The 22,140-nt window shown below is 40.0% G+C and overlaps 1 protein-coding gene across 7 annotated transcripts in view; it reads right to left on the reverse strand.

The window, feature by feature from the left end:
- The window catches only part of TERB1 (telomere repeat binding bouquet formation protein 1), a 50,575-nt gene that overhangs the window by 5,424 nt on the left and 23,011 nt on the right, over positions 1-22,140 (reverse strand). For 5 of the 7 annotated variants that reach the window (XM_007993594.3, XM_073015436.1, XM_073015434.1 and 2 more), the window contains 7 exons: positions 18,117-18,269; positions 16,109-16,240; positions 14,047-14,172; positions 11,836-11,996; positions 9,237-9,583; positions 7,381-7,445; positions 6,690-6,785 (listed from right to left, as the gene is read on the reverse strand). In XM_007993594.3, coding sequence (XP_007991785.2) covers positions 6,690-6,785; positions 7,381-7,445; positions 9,237-9,583; positions 11,836-11,996; positions 14,047-14,172; positions 16,109-16,240; positions 18,117-18,269 — 1,080 coding nt within the window. The remainder of the gene's footprint in view (positions 1-6,689; positions 6,786-7,380; positions 7,446-9,236; positions 9,584-11,835; positions 11,997-14,046; positions 14,173-16,108; positions 16,241-18,116; positions 18,270-22,140) is intronic. The other 2 variants (XM_073015438.1, XM_073015435.1) reach the window with 2 other exon arrangements.

Raw genomic sequence — 22,140 nt, forward strand, 5'->3', positions numbered from 1 at the left:
GTAAAATCAGGAACTATAAACACCTCAAAAAGCTCAAAATCATGTGAGGGAGTAAAGACAACAAATACAACAGAGTGAAATAAGTGCTGGGAGGGAGGTATGGACAGACAGTTATGATGCTTTAGAAAAAGAGCATCTAGGCTGAGCACGGTGGCTCATGCCTGTAATCCCAGCACTTTGGGAGACCAAGGTGGGTGGATCACGAGGTCAGGAGTTCAAGACCAACCTGGCCAATATGGTGAAAGCCCGTCTCTACTAAAAATACAAAAATTAGCTGGGCATGGTGGCATGCACCTGTAGTCCCAGCTGCTTGGGAGGCTGGGGCAGGAGAATCGCTTGAATCCAGGAGGTGGAGATTGCAGTGTGCCAAGACTGTGCCACTGCACTCCAGCCTGGGCGACACAGAGCAAGACTTTGTCTCAAAATAAAAATAAAAATAAAGAAAGAAAGACAAGAAAAGCAAAAGAGCATCTAGGCTATGCGCAGTGGCTCACACCTGTAATCCCATCACTTTGGGAGACCAAGGTGGGCTGATCACAAGGTCAGGGGTTCAAGACCAGCCTGGCCAATATGGTGAAACCCCATCTCTACTCAAAGTACAAAAAGTAGCCATGCATGATGGCAGGTGCCTGTAATCCCAGCTACTTGGGAGGCTGAGGTGGGAGAATCACTTGAATCTGGAAGGCAGAGATTGCAGTGAGCCAAGATCGTACCACTGCACTCGAGCCTGGGTGACAGCAAGACTCTCTCAAAAAAAAAAAAGGAAAAGAAAAAAGAAAAAGCATCTAGGGCTGAGAGTGGTGGCTCATGCCTGTAATCCCAGCACTTTGGGAGGCCAAGGTGGGAGAATCACTTGGGCTCAAGAGTTCGAGACCATCCTGGGCAACATAGTGAGACCCTGTCCCTACCAAAAAAAAAAAAACAAAAACAAAAACAAAAAAAAATTAGCTGGGCCTGGTGGCACACATTTGTAGTCCTAGCTACTTAAGAGGTTGAGGCAGGAGAATCCCTTGAGACCCGGAGTTCAAGGCTGCAGTGAACCACGATCACGTTATTACACAGAATAAGACCCTGTCTCTTAAAAAAAAAAAAAAAAAAAAAAAAAAAAAAAAAAGGCTGGGCTGGACGACCCATGCCTGTAATCCCAGCACTTTGGGAGACCTATGCGGGCAGATCATGAGGTCAGGAGATGGAGACCATCCTGGCCAACATGGTGAAACCCTGTCTCTACTAAAAATACAAAAATTAACTGAGTGTATTAGTGCGCCCCTGTAATCCCAGCTACTCAGGAGGCTGAGGCAGGAGAATCGCTTGAACTCGGGAGGCAGAGATTGCAGTGAGCCAAGCTCATGCCACTGCACTCCAGCCTGGCGATAGAGTGAGACTGTCTCAAAAAAAAAAAAAGAAAAAGGAGTATCTATTTTGTCTGGTTTTGAGCAAGAGTCACTGTTAAGGGAAGATATCCAAAAGAAGTGATCCTTAAGCTCAGTCATCTTTTTTGTTTTTAACATTATGTAAAATTTCAAACACTGAACTCCCATGTATCCATCATCCAGCTTTGATAATTATTAACTCATGGCTAATCATGTTTTATGTATACCTCTACCTACTCAGCTCTGTCCCCATGTATGCACTGGATTATGACACCTATCATTTACATTAAAGTATCATTTCATCTGTAAATACTTCATATGCATCTTTAACAGATAAGGATTTTTTTTTTTCCTGCGACAGGGTCTCCCTGTCACCCAGGCTGGAGTGCAGTGCTATGATCACAGCTCACTTTTAGCCCAGGCTGGAGTACAGTGGTATGATCACAGCTCACTTTTAGCCCTGACCTCCACCACGCCTGGCTAATTTTTTTATTTTTTGTAGACATCGGGTCTCCTTATATTCCCAGGGCTGGTCTCAAACTCCTGGGCTTAAGTAATCCTCTCACCTCGGCCTCCCAAAGTGCTGGGATTACAGGTGTGAGCCACTGCACCCAGCCAGGACGTTTTTTTCTGAGATAGTGTCTCACTCTGTCACCCAGGGTGGAGTGCAGTGGCGTGATCTCAGCTCACTACAGCCTTAACCTCCTGGGTTCAAGCAATCCCCCCACCTCAGCCTCCCAAGTAGCTGGGACTATAGGCATGCAACACCACACTCAGCTAATTTTTGTATTTTTTTTAGAGATGGGTTTCACTATGTTGCCCAGGCTGTTCTTGAATTCCTGGGCTCAAGTGATCCACCTGCCTCAGCCTCCCAAAGTGCTGGGCTATAGGTATGAGCCATAACCACGCCCGGCCAGGACTCTTTTTTGTAAACACATAAAACTATTATGACACCTAAAAAATCATGCTTGATATAACCTAATATCTAGTGTTCAATTTTCCTCATCAATTCAAAAATTTCTTTTGAAAGTTAGTTGTTGGAATCATGATCCAAATAAGGTCCACCATTACTTTTTTTTTTTTTTTTTTTTTTGAGACAGGGTCTCACTATGTTGCTCAGGCTGGACTTGAACTCCTGGGCTCAAGCAATCCTCCCACCTCAGCCTCCCACGTAGCTGGAACTACAGACACACACACCACTGTGCCTGACTTACATTCGGTTAACATATGTCAAGGTGCTTTTAATCTATCAGTTCCCCTGTCTTCCTTGTCATTTACTTATTGAAGATACTAGGTTATTTGTACTACAGTTTCTCAAAGGCTAAGTTTTGCTGATTGCGTCCTAGTCGTGTCCTTTAAAATGTTGTGTGTCCTATAAACTAGTAATTAAATCTAAATGATTGGTCAGATTCAGGTTCAAGTGTTTTTACTAGAATTCCATGCAGGTAGTATTGTATGTTTCTTACTGTATCATATTAAGAGATACATATTGTCTGTCTCTCTCTTTTAAAAAAAAAAAAATTGTAATTGGGCAGCCTCTTGAGCCAATAGGGTTAGACAAACTTCCTCTTTTCTTAAATATTAAGAAAGATCAGCAGCAAACCACCATGGCACATGTTTACCTATGTGACAAACCTGCACATCCTGCACATGTATCCCTGAACTTAAAATAAAAGTTGGAAAAACATTTTTTAAAAATAGATAGATTGGTAGGTTCAGGTAATGTCAGCCATGTCTGTCCATTATAAAATTCTCCATCAGTTTGTCACCTAATTGTATTAGTGGCCCATTCCTAAAGGACTAGAAGTTGGCCACACAGATAGTTGGCTGAGATGAAGACATTTCAGTACAATAAAGATGTGCAAAACCACTGAAGTGTGAAAAAGCATAGTGTTCAGAGAATCATGGACACTCTAATATGGCTAGAGTACAGAGAAGTACAGGAGAAAAGGTGGGGCTGGGGAGGGTTACAGGGAACCAGACCAAGAAGAATCTTGAAAACCATGCTAAGGAATTTTAACTCTCTTCAAGGCAACAGGGAGGAACATAGAAATAAAAGCAGGAAGATGACACAATTTCATTTGTCTTGTAGAAAGGGCACCTGAAGGCAAGAGGATCAGTTGAGAGGTTACTTTAGTAGTCCAGAAAATAAATGAAGGGATTTTGAAACAAGGCATTTGCAGGGAGAATGGAGAGATTTCTGATGTAAAATTAGCAGGGTTTGATGAATAATGAGCTGTTGGGATGAAGGAAACAGTTTAGGATAACTCTCAAGAAATTCAGTACTTGAATAAATGGCAAAGTTTGAAATAACCATAGCACATTTCTAGCAGATTCAGAGTAAATGTACAGTAAATTTTTACAAGTGGAAGCAGGACAAAATTCCATACAACTTTGAAAGCCAGGCAGAGAGCTTGATTCAATGGGTTACAGAGAAGCACTGAGGGTTGTTTAGCATGATGACATGATAAAGCACATATTAAGAAGATAAGTTAACAGTGATATGCATATTATAGTTGGGAGTTGGATATGCTTAAGACAAAGACTGCTAGATAAAATTGCTGTGATAATTTAGGCATGAAACGAAAAGGGCCTATGTGGCAAAAAAGAACAAAATTTGATAGACTAGAAATAATGGATGGAATGAGAGAGAACAGTCATGGATGATTCAAGGCTTAAAGTCTGGGAGACCAGACAAATAGTGGCAACACTGACAGAAATGCAGTGAGTGGGGAGGCCAATTTAAAAGGAAGAAAGATGCTGTGGATGTTGTGTTTAGGATATATTAAGCTTAAAGTAACAAGAAGATACTCAAGTGGGTATGTGCTGAGAACTACTGGAAATAAAAGAATAAGGCCCAGGTTAGAAGCCAAAAGTCAAGATACATATTTGAAAACCATCAATAAAATGATAGATGATGCTACAAAAGTAAATGTAGTGAAAGAACTGAGTAAGTGCTATAGACTAGGTCTTGAGGAGAATACATGTGGAAATCTGGCAGGAAGAGAAAGATAAAGGTGAAGACTGAGTTCTATTCATCTTAGATTCCAGTGCCAGCCAAGGACTAAGCACTCCATAATGTTTGTGGAATGAATGAATGGTAACCAGGAAAGAACCATCTCATACAAACTAAGAGATGAAAGGGGGTTAGCAGTTACAGAACATCCACTCTGCCACCTAGAATACTTTTGACCAGAGATTCCCAAACTTTCTAGGTTCATGGCACCTATAAGCCAAAAGAAATGCCTAATGATTCTGTCAGATCCAAAACAACTTAATAAGTATTTATGTTCTAACAACTTAGTAGCCTTTTAAAAAATAATACAATTAAATTGAAAGAAATATTTGTACTTTATTCTTATTAAATACATTTTCTTTTTTTTTTTTTTTGGAGACAGAGTCTTGCTCTGTTGCCAAGGTTGGAGTGCAATGGCATGATCTCAGCTCACTGCAACCTCCCCCTCCCAGGTTCAAGCAATTCTCCTGTCTCAGCCTCCCGAGTAGCTGGGATTACTGGCGCATGCTGCCATGCCTAGCTAATTTTTTGAATTTTAGTAGAGACAGGGTTTCACTGTGTTGACGAGGCTGGTCTTGAACTCCTGAGCTCAGGAAATCCACCCGCCTCAGCCTCCCAAAGTGCTAGGATTACAGGCATGAGCCACCGCACCCAGCCTAATACATTTACTTTCTAATGGGATATGTGCATCTGTTGGGAGGAGTGAATGAATACTTGAAAGGATAGCAAATCAAACAAACTACTGGGTATTTTTTTTTTTTTTTTTTTTTTTTTTTTTTTTTTGTTGAGACGGAGTCTCGCTCTGTCCCCCAGGCTGGAGTGCAGTGGCGCGATCTTGGTTCACCGCAAGCTCCACCTCCCAGGTTCACGCCATTCTCCTGCCTCAGCCTCCTGGGACTACAGGCGCCTGCCACAGCGCCCGGCTAATTTTTTGTATTTTTTAGTAGAGACGGGGTTTCACCGTGGTCTCGATCTCCTGACCTTGTGATCCGCCCGCCTCGGCCTCCCAAAGTGCTGGGATTACAGGCGTGAGCCACCGTGCCCGGCTCTATTGGGTATTTTTTTGAGATGAGGAGAAACGAGCATAGTTCAAGGTGGAACAAAAGGAGTTAATAAATAGAATGGGAGTAAAGAGAAAGATTTTGCAATTAGTATTAAAATGTGGAGGAAAAAAAGATATGGGATTCAGCTTATGGCTACACATCAGTTTTAGAGGAATAGAGATAACCTCTTCATCCAAGAGGGAAGAACAATGATGTTCTGAGCCGAATACAGAGAACCTCAATTTCATCCATAGAGCAGAGTACAACAGCAAGATGAACAAAGAGAAAATACCGGGGTGTGAAGGAGGAGGAGAAGGGATGGAATAAGTATTGTGGAACATTTACAAGAGCCCTGCAGAAAAAATAAATAATGGACATGAAACACTAGAAACATTTACATATTATAAATATAAAAATAGGTATTTTAAAAACTTAATGCCTATGTTTACAGGATAATCCAAAATGCATACCTAGTAATAACTGGTTCTCTGAAAACATTAAAAAATGTTTACTCAGTAAGGCTAAATATATAGATGGTATTATGACAAAAAGATAATAAAGTAATAAAAAGGTACTAACTGTGTTGATTCATACATACAAATATTGGAAGCTCAGCCTGATGCTGATAAAAGGTGTTTTGTTTTGTTTTGTTTTGTCTTGTTTTAATTACAGAGACAAGGTCTCGCTGTGTTGACCATGCTGGTTTTGAACTCCTGGCCTCAAGAAATCCTCCAGCCTTGGCCTTCCGAAGTGCTGAGATTACAGCTGCCTCACCTGGCCCAGATAGAAGATATTAATTTGAATGCTTTGATACTCCATAATATTATTTCTCCAAAGGGAACAAAGTAAATCTTATGCATAGAATTATTATAAATTCTACTTAATTACAATAAGCGCAGTGGCTCATGTCTGTAATCCCAGCACTTTGAGAAGCTGAGGCGGGCAGATCATTTGAGGTCAGGAGTTCAAGATCAGCTTGATCAACATGGTGAAACCCTGTCTCTACGAAAACAAAAAAACAAAAAAAAATTGGCCAGGTGTGGTGGCGAGCACCTGTAATCCCAGCTACTTGGGAGGCTGAGGCACGAGAATTGCTTGAACCTGGGAGATGGAGAGTGCAGTGAACCAAGATCTTGCCACTGCACTCCAGCCTGGGTGACAGAGTGAGACTCCGTATCAAGAAAAAAAAAAATTGTAGTTAATTAATATCATAAAAGGCTTTTACTGTGAAACAACTGCAATTTAAAAAATACTTACCTGAGCACCTATACGTCAACATTTTGGAACAACTGGGAGTTGCTAGAAAACTGACTACTTCTTTATTTATTATATCTGAACATAATGTAAATGGATCTGGAAAAAAATTGCAAAATGAAGGATTTTTGGATTAATGAAAAGAATCAGATATTTTAAGGATTTATTAAATATCAAGCTTTTCATAAACCTTAGCCTAGTACTATGCCTCTAGTCATGCTGGTGAATAAACAGAAAGATTCTGGATCTTAATAGAAGGCATTTACAACAGAAAGAGTCAAAAGTATGGCTTATACTTTAGAGGGCCAATATACCAATGGACTTTTTTTTTTTTTTGAGATGGAGTCTCACTCTGTTGCCCAGGCTGGAGTGCAGTGGTGTGATCTCACCTCACTGCAACCTCTGCCTCCCGGGTTCAAGCAATTCTCCTGCCTCAGCCTCCTGAGTATCTGGGATTACAGGTGCCCACCACCACGCCTGGTTAATTTTTGTATTTTTAGTAGAGATGGGGGTTTCACCATGTTGGCCAAACTGGTCTTGAACTCCTGACCTCAGGTGATCCGCCCACCTAGGCCTCCCAAAGTGCTGGAATTATAGGCATGAGCCACTGCCCTCAGCCAATGTACATTTTTAGCTATATGGTTACCTAAATATCTGTTTTATTGAAAAACCAAAGAAACATTTTTAATCATACCTGTTACTGGTAACTGCTGCTTTATATTTTTGGCAATGTGAACTGGGTGTTTAAAAACATGGTCACTAAAAGAAAATAGACACCAGATTACTAAAAGTAAACATACTCTTTGGTATGTGGACCAATGTTTCTGTAAGCAGTGTTGTGATTTTCAGAGTTTTATGGGCAAAAGCAACCTGGAATCATGATCGACCAAAATCTACCAAATTCTGCCAAAGTAGGGTCTGCAACAATTAAAGCCTTGTTTCTACAGCTAGAGTCAAATAAGACTCCAGAGGGCAATAGTATTGATGCCAGATGAAACTTGGAAGAAAAAGATTATAAAAAGAAGGAAGTAGGAGAGATGAAGGCAAAAAGGAGAGAACAAAATCAGTGGGAGCAAAAATGAACATGGGTGCAGGATGGCAAAGTGCTAACAATAATCATTTAAAGACCTGAATTTAAAAATCCTTCCTAACCCCCAAAACATTTGTGTGTTTGAACCCTGTAGTCCTTGATGAATAAATACAAGTTTTGATTATACTGTCACAATGATAATAGTACAGAAAAAGGCAAGAACTGTAGATCAGGTAGCAGGCATAGCAGTAGCTTTATAATTACAGCTATCTGTCTATGTACATATATTTGTAGGAGGAAAAAAGCATTTCAAAGAGATGAAAATATTAATAACTTGGCTGAGGTAGAAATATGGCTAACCCTAGCCGCGTACAGTGGCTCACACCTGTAATCCCAGCATTTTGAGAGGCTGAGGCAGGCAGATCTTGAGGTCAGGAGTTCGAGAACAGACTGACCAACATGGAGAAACCCCATCTCTACTAAAAATACAAAAAATTAGCCGGGCGTGGTGGCATATGCCTGTAATCCCAGTTACTCAGGAGGCTGAGGCAGGAGAATCACCTGAACCTGGGAGGCGGAGGTTGCGGTGAGCTGAGATCGCGCCATTGTACTCCAGCCTAGGCAACAAGAGTGAAACTCTCTCTCTCTCTCTCTCTCTCTCTTAAAAAAAAAAAAAAAAAAAAAAAAAAGGAAATATGGCTAACCCTATAGAAGAAAGAAGGCTATGGGTGTGGAAAGCTTAGGATGAAGGTCAAGAAGGCTGGCCCAGGACCATATCTTACTGCTTCCCAATTCCCATACCTGAGAAATCAAGTTAAAATTAACATCAAGAATGGTCTTGAAACAGATAAAAGGGGTGGTATTGATGTAACCCTTCTTCTTGGTACTTAGTTTACCCTTCAACCTGTCCAAAATGTAGCAGCATCCCCTTCATTTTTCCTAAGTACTGTAACCATCAGAAGAGCACAACCCAGTAAAGGGTTTAAGAAAAGCTACAATCCCGGGTCTAGCCCCACAAACTAACTGCAAGGGAAAAAGACTATGTTCTAGAGACAAAGTGCAGGGAACAAACAAAAGGGCAAACCCAAACCAAATTTTATTCACATCCTATTCCCTTTATCACATTAAATTTAAAAACTAGTTTTTGCTATACTGCTGATAGATTATCAATGCATGCATTGTTACTTCAAGTAAAGGGTTTCCGTTTAGGTTTTATTTTCTGAGTATCCTTTCTAAAATTCAAATATGTTACGCCACTTAATTTAAAATCCTCAATCACTCCCTATACCCTGTGAGTTAAACCCCAAAATCCAGAGTATGACATTGCAGGGCTCTAGATGAACTGGCCCATACCTCCCCATCCAAACTCCTTTCCCAACACTTCCTACTTTACGCTCTTCCCAAGACCGTGTTTCATCATGTCATTTCTATATGCCCGGTATTTAACAGTGTGGCATACTGTAGTACACAATAAATACTCGCTGAATAAATAAAAGTTACACATAATTATTAAAGTATACCTTGATTGAGAAATAAAATTCTTTTCAAAAGTAGTTTCTTCACGTAAGTTTTGATTGCAGCTTGACTTGGCTTTATATAAAGACTTATTTTGCTCACTCTCCCTATAACAAGCATGGACTGGATTTGCACTCTTCAATGGTGTCTTCATTTGGTCATCATTTGTACATGCTTTAGACATGACTCCATGGGACTTATAACTCTGAAACTGTCTAGAATGGCTTTTATCCTCATCTTCTGCTTTGGTAGCTCGACCAATATGATCTGCATGGAGATGTTTCCATGTATTCTGAATACTCATGTTCATAGATGAAATATTATCCTGACAGTTTTCTCTTTGTATTTCTTCCTATAGTGTAAAAATGACAAGAAAATAATTTCAATATAATGCATTCCCTTTATAACCCAATTTATACTTCATTTAAATAATGAAGAATGAAGAAAAAGTTTATGATTACCAATAGAACATATATGATAAAAGACAGTTTACATTAGGAAGAAAAGGGAGTTTATTCATTAAACGATATTGGGACAACTGAGTAGCCATCTGGTGAAAAAATAAGTTGAATATCTTACAGCTTATACAAACATAAAGTCAAAATGAAACAAATATATTTAAATACAAAAATAAAGTTATATATGTTCTAAAAGAAACCATTATATTTTAATATTCTCAAGGGGTATAAGACCTTTCAAAGTATTACCCAAAATTAAATAATAAAAGAAAACTAATATACTCAACCACATAAAATTTTTTTTTTTAATTCTGCTAGAGATCAAAAACGTTACTCTGAGCAGGGATCTCAGGAATAAAGAACCAGAAGCAAAACCAAATGACAATCAAAACACCCAGAAATAATATGTATAAAGCATATCTTAAGCAACGGGAGATATATATATATATATTTTTTTTTTTTTTTTTTTTTTTTTTGAGACAGGGTCTTGCTCTGTTACCCAGGCTGGAGTGCAGTGGCAATGATCACAGCTCACTGCAGCCTCGACTTCCTGGGCTGAAGCAATCCTCCCACCTCAGTCTCCTGAGTAGCTGGGACCACAGGCATACACCATCATACCTGGCTAATTGTGTATTTTTTGTAGACACAGGGTTTTGCCATGTTGCCCAAGCTGAAGGATAATTTTTTAAAATAACATTTATAAAAAGTTACTACAATGAAATATGAAAAAGATCAACGATAGCATGGAAAAGCAGGCACAGAAGATGAACAGATAGTTTATAGGAAAGGAAATATAAATAGCTCTTAAACACAAGAAAAAATGTTCCATCCCACTTGAGATAAATAAATATTAAAGCTACACTGAGATATTTTTCTTCATCTATTACACTGACAAAGATCAAAAGGCTGTGGCTAAATATGTACTCTTAAACATTACTAGTGGGAGTGTAAGTTGATATAACTTCTGTGGCGAAACAATTTGACAGTATCTTTCATAATAAAAACTATGTCTATCTAGGTATCTGAGAGGTACTATTATTTTCTCCATTTATCAATGATGAAACTAAAGCACAAAGAGATTAAATAACTTGCCTAAACTTCCCCTAAAGTTTCCAGCATCCATGAATTTGGGGATCTGTGGGAGGTCCTGGAACCAATCCCCCATAGATACCAAGAGTTGACTGTACTTTAAATGGGTGAACTGTAAGGTTTGTGAATTATATATCATTAAAGCTGTTACAGAATACACACACACACACACACACACACACAGGTACATGTGTAGCAGGTATTTAGAGTTGTTTGCAATGGTAAAAATTTAAATATAACTTACATGTCCATCAATAAAGGACTGGTTAAATCAATTATGGCACATCTGCAACAGTGAATACTACTCAATTAAAATAATAAAATCACTATATTATACTAACTTGGACACTATGTTTTTATTTATTTAAATATATGCATATACAAAGACATAAAGCATGCATACATAAATATATTTATATAGAGAGGAAAGAGGTTATTAGATTATTACTACTTTTCTCTTTTCTTGAACCCCAATTATTCAGATGTTAGATCTCTTGGCTCAATATTCCATGTTTCCTGTCTTTTCAGTCATCATTTCTACTTTTTAAAAATCTTTTTTTTGTTTTATGTCAAAGCATGATTCTTCAAGTATTACTATGGAGTTTTCTATTTAAAACTTTAAAAAACAACTTGGGAAGAAAAAATTTTTTACCCTCCAATCTCTACTGTTAAAAAATATCGGCTGGGCATGGTGGCTCACACCTGTATTCCCAACATTTTGGGAGGCTAAGGCAGGCAGATCACTTGAGGTCAGGAGTTCAAGACCAGCCTGGCCAACATAAGGAAACCCTGTCTCTACTAAAAATACAAAGAAATTAGCCGAGTGTGGTGGCGCACATCTACTTGAAAGGCTGAGGCATGAGAATCACTTGAACTTGGGAGGCGGAGGTTGCAGTGAGCCAAGATCGCGTCACTGCACTCCAGCCTGGGCAACAGAGCAAGACTCTGTCTCAGAAAAATTTTTTTTAAATGTATATGTCACTGTAGTATGGAGAAAAAAAGACATTTTTAAAATGTGAAAAAAGTTCTATATATTATTTAAAACAAAGAATCCAACCTCATTTCCTTCTCTTTCAAGCTGCTCTATTCTGTGTAGAATTTCCTTTGCTTTCCTCCAGTGCTCTTCAAGATTCTTCTCTTTCACATTTATGTCCTTTAATTGCTGTGTTTCATTTTCATCAAAAGGATATTCTCCTAGACTTAGAGATAATTTCTCAGCTTTGTAATATGGGAAAAACACAATGAATGAAGGGTTATTTAAACACTTTATATGTAAGGACAACCTCACACCCCACCCTCTCCTTTCTCTAAATTTTTCCATCCAGACTATCTTAACAGCTTAATTAGTACTGAAAAGTAAGTGGAAGAGAAGAGTCATAAATTAGACTTTACTCTTCAGAGTTACAGGAGAAAAAACATGCAAATATGTTATGCCAGGCACATAAACGCTCTCAGGTACATGCATACTGGTTTTAAAGAAGTTAGCTTTTTAGGCCAGGCACAGTGGCTCACACTTGTAATCCTAGCACTTTGGGACGCTGAGGCGGGAGGATCACTTGAGGTCAGGAACTCAAGGCCAGCCTGGCCAATGTGGTGAAACTCCGCCTCTCCTAAAAAAAAAAAAAAAAAAAAAAAAAGCTAGGCATCGTGGCACGCACCTGTAGTACCAGATACCAGATACTCCGGAGGCTGAGGCACAAGACTCCCTCGAACCCAGGAGGCAGAGGCTGCAGTGAACAGAGATTGCACCACTGCACTCTAGCCCCAGTGACAAAGTGAGACTTTGTCTCAAAAATAAAGTAGTTTTTTAAAAAAACAATGTTCATAAATTGATTCCTTCCTATAATCTTTTTTTTTTTTTTTTTTTTTTTTAACCTACTGTGTCTGCAGTTTTTCTTCCACAAAGATCAAAATTCTTATCATGGCCACTGCCCTCTGAGCTCAAGTTACACTGGCCATCAATTCCTTAAGTGCACCAGGTTCCCTCCTATCACAGGGCCTTTGTGCCTCACTGTTGCTTATGCCTGAGATGCTCGCTGATAACAAATTCATTTCTTTTCACCTAATTAACCCTAGACATTCAGTTCTCAGCTCAAGAATCACTTCCTCCCAAAGCCTTTTCTGCTCCATGTCTAGACCAGATTTCTTTGTTATAGGCTATTAAAGACCTGTGGTCTATCCCTTTATACTTGTTATGTCAATTTATAATAACACATAATCTCATTTTTTGAGTTACTGTCTATTTCTCTAGTTAAACTAAGCTCTGTGAATACACAGACTGTTTTTTAATCACTGTATCCCTGATGTCCCTGATGCCTAGTACACTGCCCGGCACATAACAGAAACTCAAACTTTTTTTTTTTTTGAGACGGAGTTTTGCTCTGTCGCCTAGGCTGGAGTGCAGTGGCATGATCTCGGCTTGCTGCAACCTCTGCCTCCAGGGTTCAATAAATTCTTCTGCCTCAGCCTCCCGTGTAGCTGGGGCTACAGGTGTGCGCCACCATGCCTGGCTAATTTTTTTTGTATTTTTAGTAGAGATGGGGTTTCACCATGTTGGCCCGGCTGGTCTCAAACTCCTGACCTCATGATCCTCTGCCTAGGCCTCTGAAAGTGCTGGGATTACAGGCATGAGCCACCGCGCCCAGCCCAGACATTTAAAAATAAATAAATGTACTTACAATTTAACAATAAATAACCCTTAGTCCACAAATTTAATTCCTGCAAACTAAATTTGCGCACACGGCATAAAATAGTGAATTATCTATACTGCTGCTCTCTTCCACATGGGTTTGTATATGCTGAATATACCCTAGTTGTCATGTCCAAATTATACACTCTGACTTTTTTTTGAGACAGGGTCTTACTATATGAGCCAGGGTGGAGGGCAGTGGTGCAAACACAGCTCACTGTAGCCTCAACCTGAGCACTTCCTGAGCTCAGATGATCCTTCTACCTCAGCTTCCCAAGTAGCTGGCAGGCGTGTGCCACCAGGCCAGATAATTTTTTCTTTCTTTTTTTTTTTTTTTCAATAGAGACAGAGTTTCTCCATGTTGCCCAGGCTGGTCTTGAACTCCTGGACTCAAGCGATCTGCCTGCCTTGGCCTCCCAAAGTGCTGGGATTACAAGCATGAGCCACTGTGCAGGGTCTACTCTGCTTTTCAAATGTAAAAAGAATCTGAGAGCTAAAAGGCCTTGGCTCATGAAAGCAGATATAAATTCCCCTTTATAAACTTTGGTTGGTATGTTCTTAAAGTAATAGTACACTTACTAATTTTTTTGCAGTTGTGAAGCACAAATGTGGCAGCTTTGTTCAGTTCCTCATTCTGAGATTCAGTTAAGGCTTGAATCATGAGTGGAAGTCCATTGTTTTTAAAAAGGTCATACTGATTTTCCTCTGGAAAACACACAGTTAAAGAGGACAATGATTTTATCATAAACTATCTATATGAGGTCGTAATTCTTCCTTGTGATAATTATGAACATAGTTCAAAATTTTAAAAATAGGCCAGGAACGGTGGCTCACTCTTGTAATCCCAGCACTTTGGGAGGCTGAGATGGGTGGATCACTTGAGGTCAGGAGTCCAAGACCAGCCTAGCCAACATGGCAAAACCCGGTCTCTACAAAAAATGCAAAAAAATTAGCCAGGCATGGTGGCAGGCACTTGTAATCCCAACTTCTCAGGAAATTGAGTTGAACCTGGGAGGTGGAGGCTGCAGTGAGCCAAGGTCCAGCCATTGCATTCCAGTCTGGGCAACAGAGTGAGACTTTGTCTCAAAAAACAAAAATACAACGACAACAACAAATTTTTAAAATAGAGAAACACATAGTTTCAAAAGGAATTTTTTTTTTTTTTTTTTTTTTTTTTTTTTTTTTTTTTGAGAGGGAGTTTCGCTCTGTCACTCTGATTGGAGTGCAGTGGCGTGATCTCGGCTCACTGCAACCTCCGCCTGCCGGGTTCAAGCAATTCTCTTGCCTCAGCCTCCCGAGTAGCTGGGACTACAGGTGCACACCACCGTGTCCAGCTAATTTTTTGTATTTTTAGTAGAGACAGGGTTTCAACATGCTCGCCAAGCTGGTCTCGAACTCCTGACCTCGTGATCTGCCTATGTCAGCCTCCCAAAGTGCTGGAATTACAGGCGTGAGCCACAACATCTAGCCCCCAAAAGGATTTTTAATATAGAAAATAATTCACTTAAGGCCGGGCTTGGTGGCTCGTGCCTGTAATCCCAGAACTTTGGGAGGCCGAGGCAGGCAGATGACCTGAGGTCGGGAGTTCGAGACCAGCCTGACCAACATGGAGAAACCTCATCTCTACCAAAAATACAAAATTAGCCAGGCGTGGTGGTGCATGCCTGTAATCCCAGCTACTTGGGAGGCTGAGACAGGAGAATTGCTTGAACCTGGGAGGCAGAGGTTGCAGTGAGCCAAGACTGTGCCATTGCACTCCAACCTGGGCAACAAGAGCAAAACTCCGTCTCAAAAAAAAAAAAAAATTCACTTACACAAAATACCTGTCTCATAAGTGATCTCTGAAATGCAGCCACAGAGTAGTATCATAACTCATAAGGGTAAAACTGCCCTCACTTGGTTTGAAAAAGGGTATAATCAATCCTAAATTACACAGAAGTTAAGGGAAAGAATAGATAAACTAACGGAGGGAGTAGAAAGTGTAGGGGAAGGAAGAAAGAATGGGAGAAGCCAGAGAGAGCAAAGGGAGGAGAGTGGAAAAGTGAGAGCTGAAAGAGCAGAGACAGGAGATTAGAAGAAGAGAGAGGGGTAGACAGGAAAGTGGAGAGAATTGGTAAGAAGGAGTAGATTGAACAGAGGGAGAATGGGAGGAAAGTAGAGGAGGAGGAAAGTAAAAGGGGGAGAAGAAAAAGAGAGAGAAGACAGTAATAGGTAGAAAAAGAAAGAATCTCTGAAAGTTTTAACAAGGAGAACAGAATCAGATTTGTGCAGCAATGTGCAGAGTGGACTGAAAAATGAAGATAGAAGGGAAGGAGCTTTCTCCCTGTGCTGCAGTGAGAAAACCACTGCAATAATATTGATGAAAGATATGGGTTTGAGGGCCTACTGTAATAAAGCAGCATTGGAACTGGACAGAAAGGGATCAAGAGGGGTAAACAGAAGTAGAACTACAGGTCTTAATGACTGACTTAATACAATGAGTGAAGGAGAATTAGAAGCTGAAATGATTAGTTTGAGGTCTGAATAACTAGGAGAAAAGCAATACTTTTAAGACCTTCACATAACTGGAAGGAAAAAAAAAAAAAAAGTATATTTCCACTCTACTATTTTAATAACCACACACAATAAATCTAATACTTACCACAATCCTCTGTGCAATGACCAAGAGTAAGCATGATGCTAAATTTTTCTCCTGAATCCAGACTTTCATGAAGCAGTAATGCCAGAAGTTTTGAAACAATGTGGTACTTGGAGAGTACTATCCCAAAAGTAGCTATTAGTATAAAATAGAAAAAAAAGATAGTACAAATTTAAAACTTATAAATGTATATATACATTTTTCAGCTTATTCAGATAGAATGTTATATATCTATATAACATTAAATATACACATATGATAACATCTAATAAATATGTGTATGTGTGAATATAAATAAAATATAAATAAATTCATTGTAATAAGATGGTTGCTTATTACTATAACCCTCATTACTCTTTCTTCCCATACTAAAGACATATTACTAAAGCAAATTTTTCGAAGAATTTTTTTTCTTAATTGTTCTGCAGAATGCTGTGAAGATGAAGTACCACTAACTTCCTAAAAGCTGAGTATGCTTACTCTCCCCTTACCTACCTCTTCTTATCTAGATTGGATAGTAAAGACTTTCCTACATAATCAGTTCCTGCTGTCATTTAAAATACACTATTAACTGACCACAGTTTTGCTTACAATGAAGCTTATGCGAAGCTATGCTGCGACTGACAAAAGTCAAAAAGTCCTCTATTTTTTGGCCAGGCGCGGTGGCTCACGCCTGCAATCCCTGCACTTTGGGAGGCCAAGGCAGGTGGATCATGAGGTCAGGAAATGGAGACCATCCTGGCTAACACGGTGAAACCGTCTCTACTAAAAACACACAAAAAAAATTAGCCGGGCGTGGTGGTGGGCACCTGTAGTACCAGCTACTCAGGAGGCTGAGGCAGGAGAATCGCTTAAACCCAGGAGGCAGAGCTTGCAGTGAGCCAAGATCACACCACTGCACTCCAGCCTGGGCAACAGAGAAAGACTCTGTCTCAAAAAAAAAAAAAAAAAAAAAAAGTCCACCATTTTAAGCTATATTTCTCCAAATGTGGTTTTCAACAGAATTCACCCAGAGTCTAACAATATTAATATCCACAAAAAAGTTGTGAATTCCTCAAGGGACTACATCTTAGTCATTTTTGTACTTGTAAAGCTCAGCACATAGCAGGCCCTCAATAACCGCTTTTTAAAAAACCATCTATTTTTTGCCCCCTAGTTGTTTGTGAATACCAACAGAGTTTCTTACTCTTCAGTGTTTGCACATGTGAGAAGCAGCAGCCATGAGTTCAAGTATGGTTCTGCCACTCACTAGTAATGCTGTGTTGGGTAAGTCCAACCTCATACATCTCTCAGAAAGAGATACATCTCTCAGAAAGAGATGTATTCTTTACATAAATTGGGTTTTCCATTCCTTAATCTCAAAAATATCCCTTGGTTTCTCATCTGAATATTATTATTATTATTATTATTATTATTATTATTATTTTTGAGAGATGGAGTCTTGCTATGTTGACCAAGCTGGTCTCAAAGTCCTGGCTTTAAGCAATCCTCCCATCTTGGCCTCCCAAAGTGCTGGGATTACAGGTGTGAGCCACCATACACAGCCTGAAATTTTTAATTTAATGTTGCCTTTTTTTTCCAGACAGTTTTGCACTTGTTGCCCAGGCTGGAGTGCAGTGGCGTGATCTCAGCTCCCTCACTGCAACCTCCACCTCCTGGGTTCAAGTGATTCTCTTGCCTCAGCTTCCTAAGTAATCGGAATTACAGGCACCCACCACCACATTCGGCTAATTTTTGTATTTTTAGTAGAGACAAGGGTTCACCATGTTGGCCACACTGGTCTTGAACTCCCGACCTCAAGCAATCTGCCCGCCTCAGCCTCCCAGAGTGCTGGGATTACAGGCATGAGCCACTGAGCCTGGCCATGTTGGATAATTTCTAATATTGCCTTCCACTTGTGAGAAACTGTTAGTCTAAACCATGTTACTGTTCAATCTACTATTTTAACACTCTTCATGCTATATTCAAAGAAAATTCAATTTCAAAAAAACTAGTAAGCACTGTCACTCACGATTATCAGCAATGCATGCATCCACAGTCTTTGTCACAACCACTGCAAGTTTAGCACTGGAAAGAGTCTCATGTGAATCAGATTCCAGTCGCAAGAGAACTTGAGACAATACATCCAGTCCACCCACAGATACGAAGTATTTCTGAACATATGCTTAAAGAATAAAGTAGCAAAACTATTAATATTTCAAACAAGACAGCTGAATGGTTTTACTCAATTAATTTGCACTAAATATAACACTAACTTGGTCTTTTCAAATACTTTCTAAAGGCCGGGCGCGGTGGCTCAAGCCTGTAATCCCAGCACTTTGGGAGGCCAAGACGGGCGGATCACTAGGTCAGGAGATCGAGACCATCCTGACTAACACGGTGAAACCCCGTCTCTACTAAAAAATACAAAAAACTAGCCGGGCGAGGTGGCGGGCGCCTGTAGTCCCAGCTACTCCAGAGGCTGAGGCAGGAGAATGGCGTAAACCCGGGAGGCGGAGTTTGCAGTGAGCTGAGATCCGGCCACTGCACCCCAGCCTGGGCGACAGAGCCAGACTCTGTCTCAAAAACAAACAAACAAAAAACAACAACAAAAAAAAAAACAAATACTTTCTAAAAATCCCAAAATTAAAGAATTAAAAATCCAATCTTTACCTGTGCATATACATAATCATAAAATAGATTATTTATTTACGTAAGTACCTTACTTTGACATAGTAAAACTATATGTATAGTACAGTATTTCTTGTGTATTAGAAATCTTTTTTGTTTCATGTAGTAAGAACTGCTCTATTTTGTAAAAATGGCATTATTAAGCTGCCCTCTGGGCCGAGCATGGTGGCTCACGCCTGTAATCCCAGCACTCTGGGAGGCCGAGATAGGAGGACTGCTTGAGTCAGGAGTTCAAGACCAGCCTGGCCAACATGCTGAAACTCCATCTCTACTAAAAACTTAAAAAACAGGCAGGGTGCGGTGGCTCACGCCTGTAATCCCAGCACTTTGGGAGGCCGAGATGGGCGAATCACAAGGTCAGGAGATCGAGACCATCCTGGCTAACACGGTGAAACCCCATCTCTACTAAAAATACAAAAAATTAGCTGGGCGTGGTGGTGGGCGCCTGTAGTCCCAGCTACTCGGGAGGCTGAGGCAGGAGAATGGCGTGACCCCGGGAGGCGGACCTTGCAGTGAGCCGAGATTGCGCCACGGCACTCCAGCCTGGGTGACAGAGCAAAACTCCGTCTCAAAAAAAAAAAAGAAAAAGAAAATTACAAATTAAGCTGGTCGTGGTGGTACACGCCTATAATCCCAGCTACTCAGGTGGCTGAGGCAGGAGGACGACTTGAACCCGGGAGGCAGAGGTTGCAATGAGCTGAGCTAACACTACTGAGTGAGACTCTGTCTCAAAACACAAACAAAAACAAAACAAAAAACCAAAAAGAAACCTATCCCTCAACAATATTAAACAAGTATTTCAATAGAGTTATAAAGAATATATTCATTCATTTATCTTGGTAATTAGCAAGCTGCCTATTTTCTGCAATCCAACATAACTAATTCCTCAGATTGTTTGACTCCTCAAGATGCAAAGTAATTTAACTGTTCTAAAAGAGCATACATCTCATCTGTCATATTTACACCTAATTCTTTTACTTCTTGGAGCATAAAATTATAACACATCCCTGAGAGTCATAACAACTATTCCAAGCAAATATTCAATGACCGGTATCTATTTTTCTAAATCTGAAGTCTTCTGTTTCCTAGTTGAAAATAATTCTGGGCAGCCGGGCGCGGTGGCTCAAGCCTGTAATCCCAGCACTTTGGGAGGCCGAGACGGGCGGATCACGAGGTCAGGAGATCAAGACTATCCTGGCTAACACGGTGAAACCCCGTCTCCACTAAAAAATACAAAAAAAAACTAGCCGGGCGAGGTGGCGGGCACCTGTAGTCCCAGCTACTTGGGAGGCTGAGGCAGGAGAATGGCGTAAACCCAGGAGGCGGAGCTTGCAGTGAGCTGAGATCTGGCCACTGCACTCCAGCCTGGGCGACAGAGCCAGACTCTGTCTCAAAAAAAAAAAAAAAAAGAAAATAATTCTGGGCTGGGCATGGTGGCTCATGCCTTTAATGACTACAGGCGTGCACCACCACATCCAGGTAATTTTTGTACTTTTGGTAGAGACGGGGTTTCACCATGTTCCCCAGGTTGGTCTCGAACTCCTGAACTAAAGCAACCTGCTTGCCTCGGCCTCCCAAACTGTTAGGATTACAGGCGTGAGCCATGGCACCCAGCCCAGAAACATTATTTAAGGGCAGGCAAACACTTTCAATATTATGGTGGCTCCAAAATAGACTTCTTTACTAGAAAGTATTTTCACTTTTTAAAAATCTTCAAAAAAGAGGCTGGATGTGGTAGTAGCTCATGTCTGTAATCCTAGCATTTTTGAGAGGCTGAGGCAGGAGGATTGCTTGAATTCAGAAGTTCATTATCAGCCTGGGCAACATAGTGAGACCCCATTTCTAAAAAAAAAAAAAAAAAAAACAAAGTAAAAATTAGCCAGGCTCAGTGGTGTGTGCGTGTAGTCCCAGCACCTCAAGAGGCTAAGGCAGGGGGATCGCTTAGGCCCAGAGGTTTGAGGCTGCAGTGACCCATGATTGTGCCACTGTACTCTAGCCAGGGTGACAGAGTGAATAAGACTCTAGCTCAAAAAAAAAAAAAAAAAAAAAAGGCATTTGTTAATGCTTAGATGAAAATGGCAGTGTGTTACCACAGATTCTTAGTTATAGCCTAAGTGACAAAAACTCAGGCATATAAGCAGAAGAACATCCTAGACCACATTTACTGTATACTGAATATTTTAGATTTTCTCTAATCTGTAGTTCACTGAAGGTAATGAAGTCCTATAACTATCACTCACTAAAGCTGGCTTTTAGAGATAAAGGGACTGTCAGGGTATCATGGAAATAGATTCCAATTTTTTTTTTAATTCTAGAGATATATCCTTTGCATGTGACACGAGTATTTGTTTCAAACACTTGACTATAGATATACGTTAGCAATGTGTGAAAGTTCTAGTTGTTCCACATCCTTTGCCAATATTTAGCATGATCACTTTTTATTTTTAACATGCTAGTTGGTGTGTAGTAATATCTCTTTGGGATTTTAATTTGGATTTCTCTGGTAACTAATTACTTCTTGAGCATTTTTTTTTCCCTGAGACAGAGTCTTGCTCTGGCTCTGTCACCCAGGCTGGAGTGCAGTGGTGTGATCAGAGCTTACTGTAAGCTTGAACTCCTGGACTCAAGTGATTCTCCCGCCTCAGCTTCCTGAGTAACTAGGACTATAGGTGCATGCCACCATATTTGGCTAATTTTTTAAATGTTTTTGTAGAGACAAGGTCTCACTACGTTGCCCAGTCTGGTCTCAAACTCCGGGGCTCAAGCGATTCTCCCTCCTTGGCCTTCCAAAGCGCTGGGATTACAGGTAAAAGCCACCATGCCCAGCCAATCTTAAACATCTTTTCAAGTGCTTATTTAATATTCACATCTTCTTTGCTAAAGTATCTGTTCAAATCTTTTGCCCACTTTTTTAATCATCAGGTTGCTTTTGTCTTCTTATCGATTTATAAGAGCTATTTACAAGTTTCTGGGTACAAATTCTTAATTAGATAAATAGTTCTCAAATATTTTCTCTCAGTCTAGCTTACCTTTCATCCTCATAGCAAGCTCTTCTGAAGAGCAAAATTATTTCAATGAAGTCCAATATACCATTTTTTCTTTAGTTATTCATGCTTTTTGTGTCCTTAGAAACCTTTGCCTACCCCCAAGTTGTGAGAATTTTCTGCTTTTGTCCACGTTTTATATTTTTCACTGTTACATTTAAGTCTATGAACTATTTCAAGTTAGTTTTTGTATACTGTATAAGGGTTCGGATTCATATTTTGCATATAGATATCCACTTTTTCTAGCATTATTTGTTGAAAATATCTTTTCCTCCACAGAATGACAATGGCATCTTTGTAGACAATCAACAATGATATATG

This window comes from Chlorocebus sabaeus, chromosome 5 (assembly GCF_047675955.1).
Source record: "Chlorocebus sabaeus isolate Y175 chromosome 5, mChlSab1.0.hap1, whole genome shotgun sequence".
Lineage (NCBI taxonomy): Eukaryota > Metazoa > Chordata > Mammalia > Primates > Cercopithecidae > Chlorocebus > Chlorocebus sabaeus.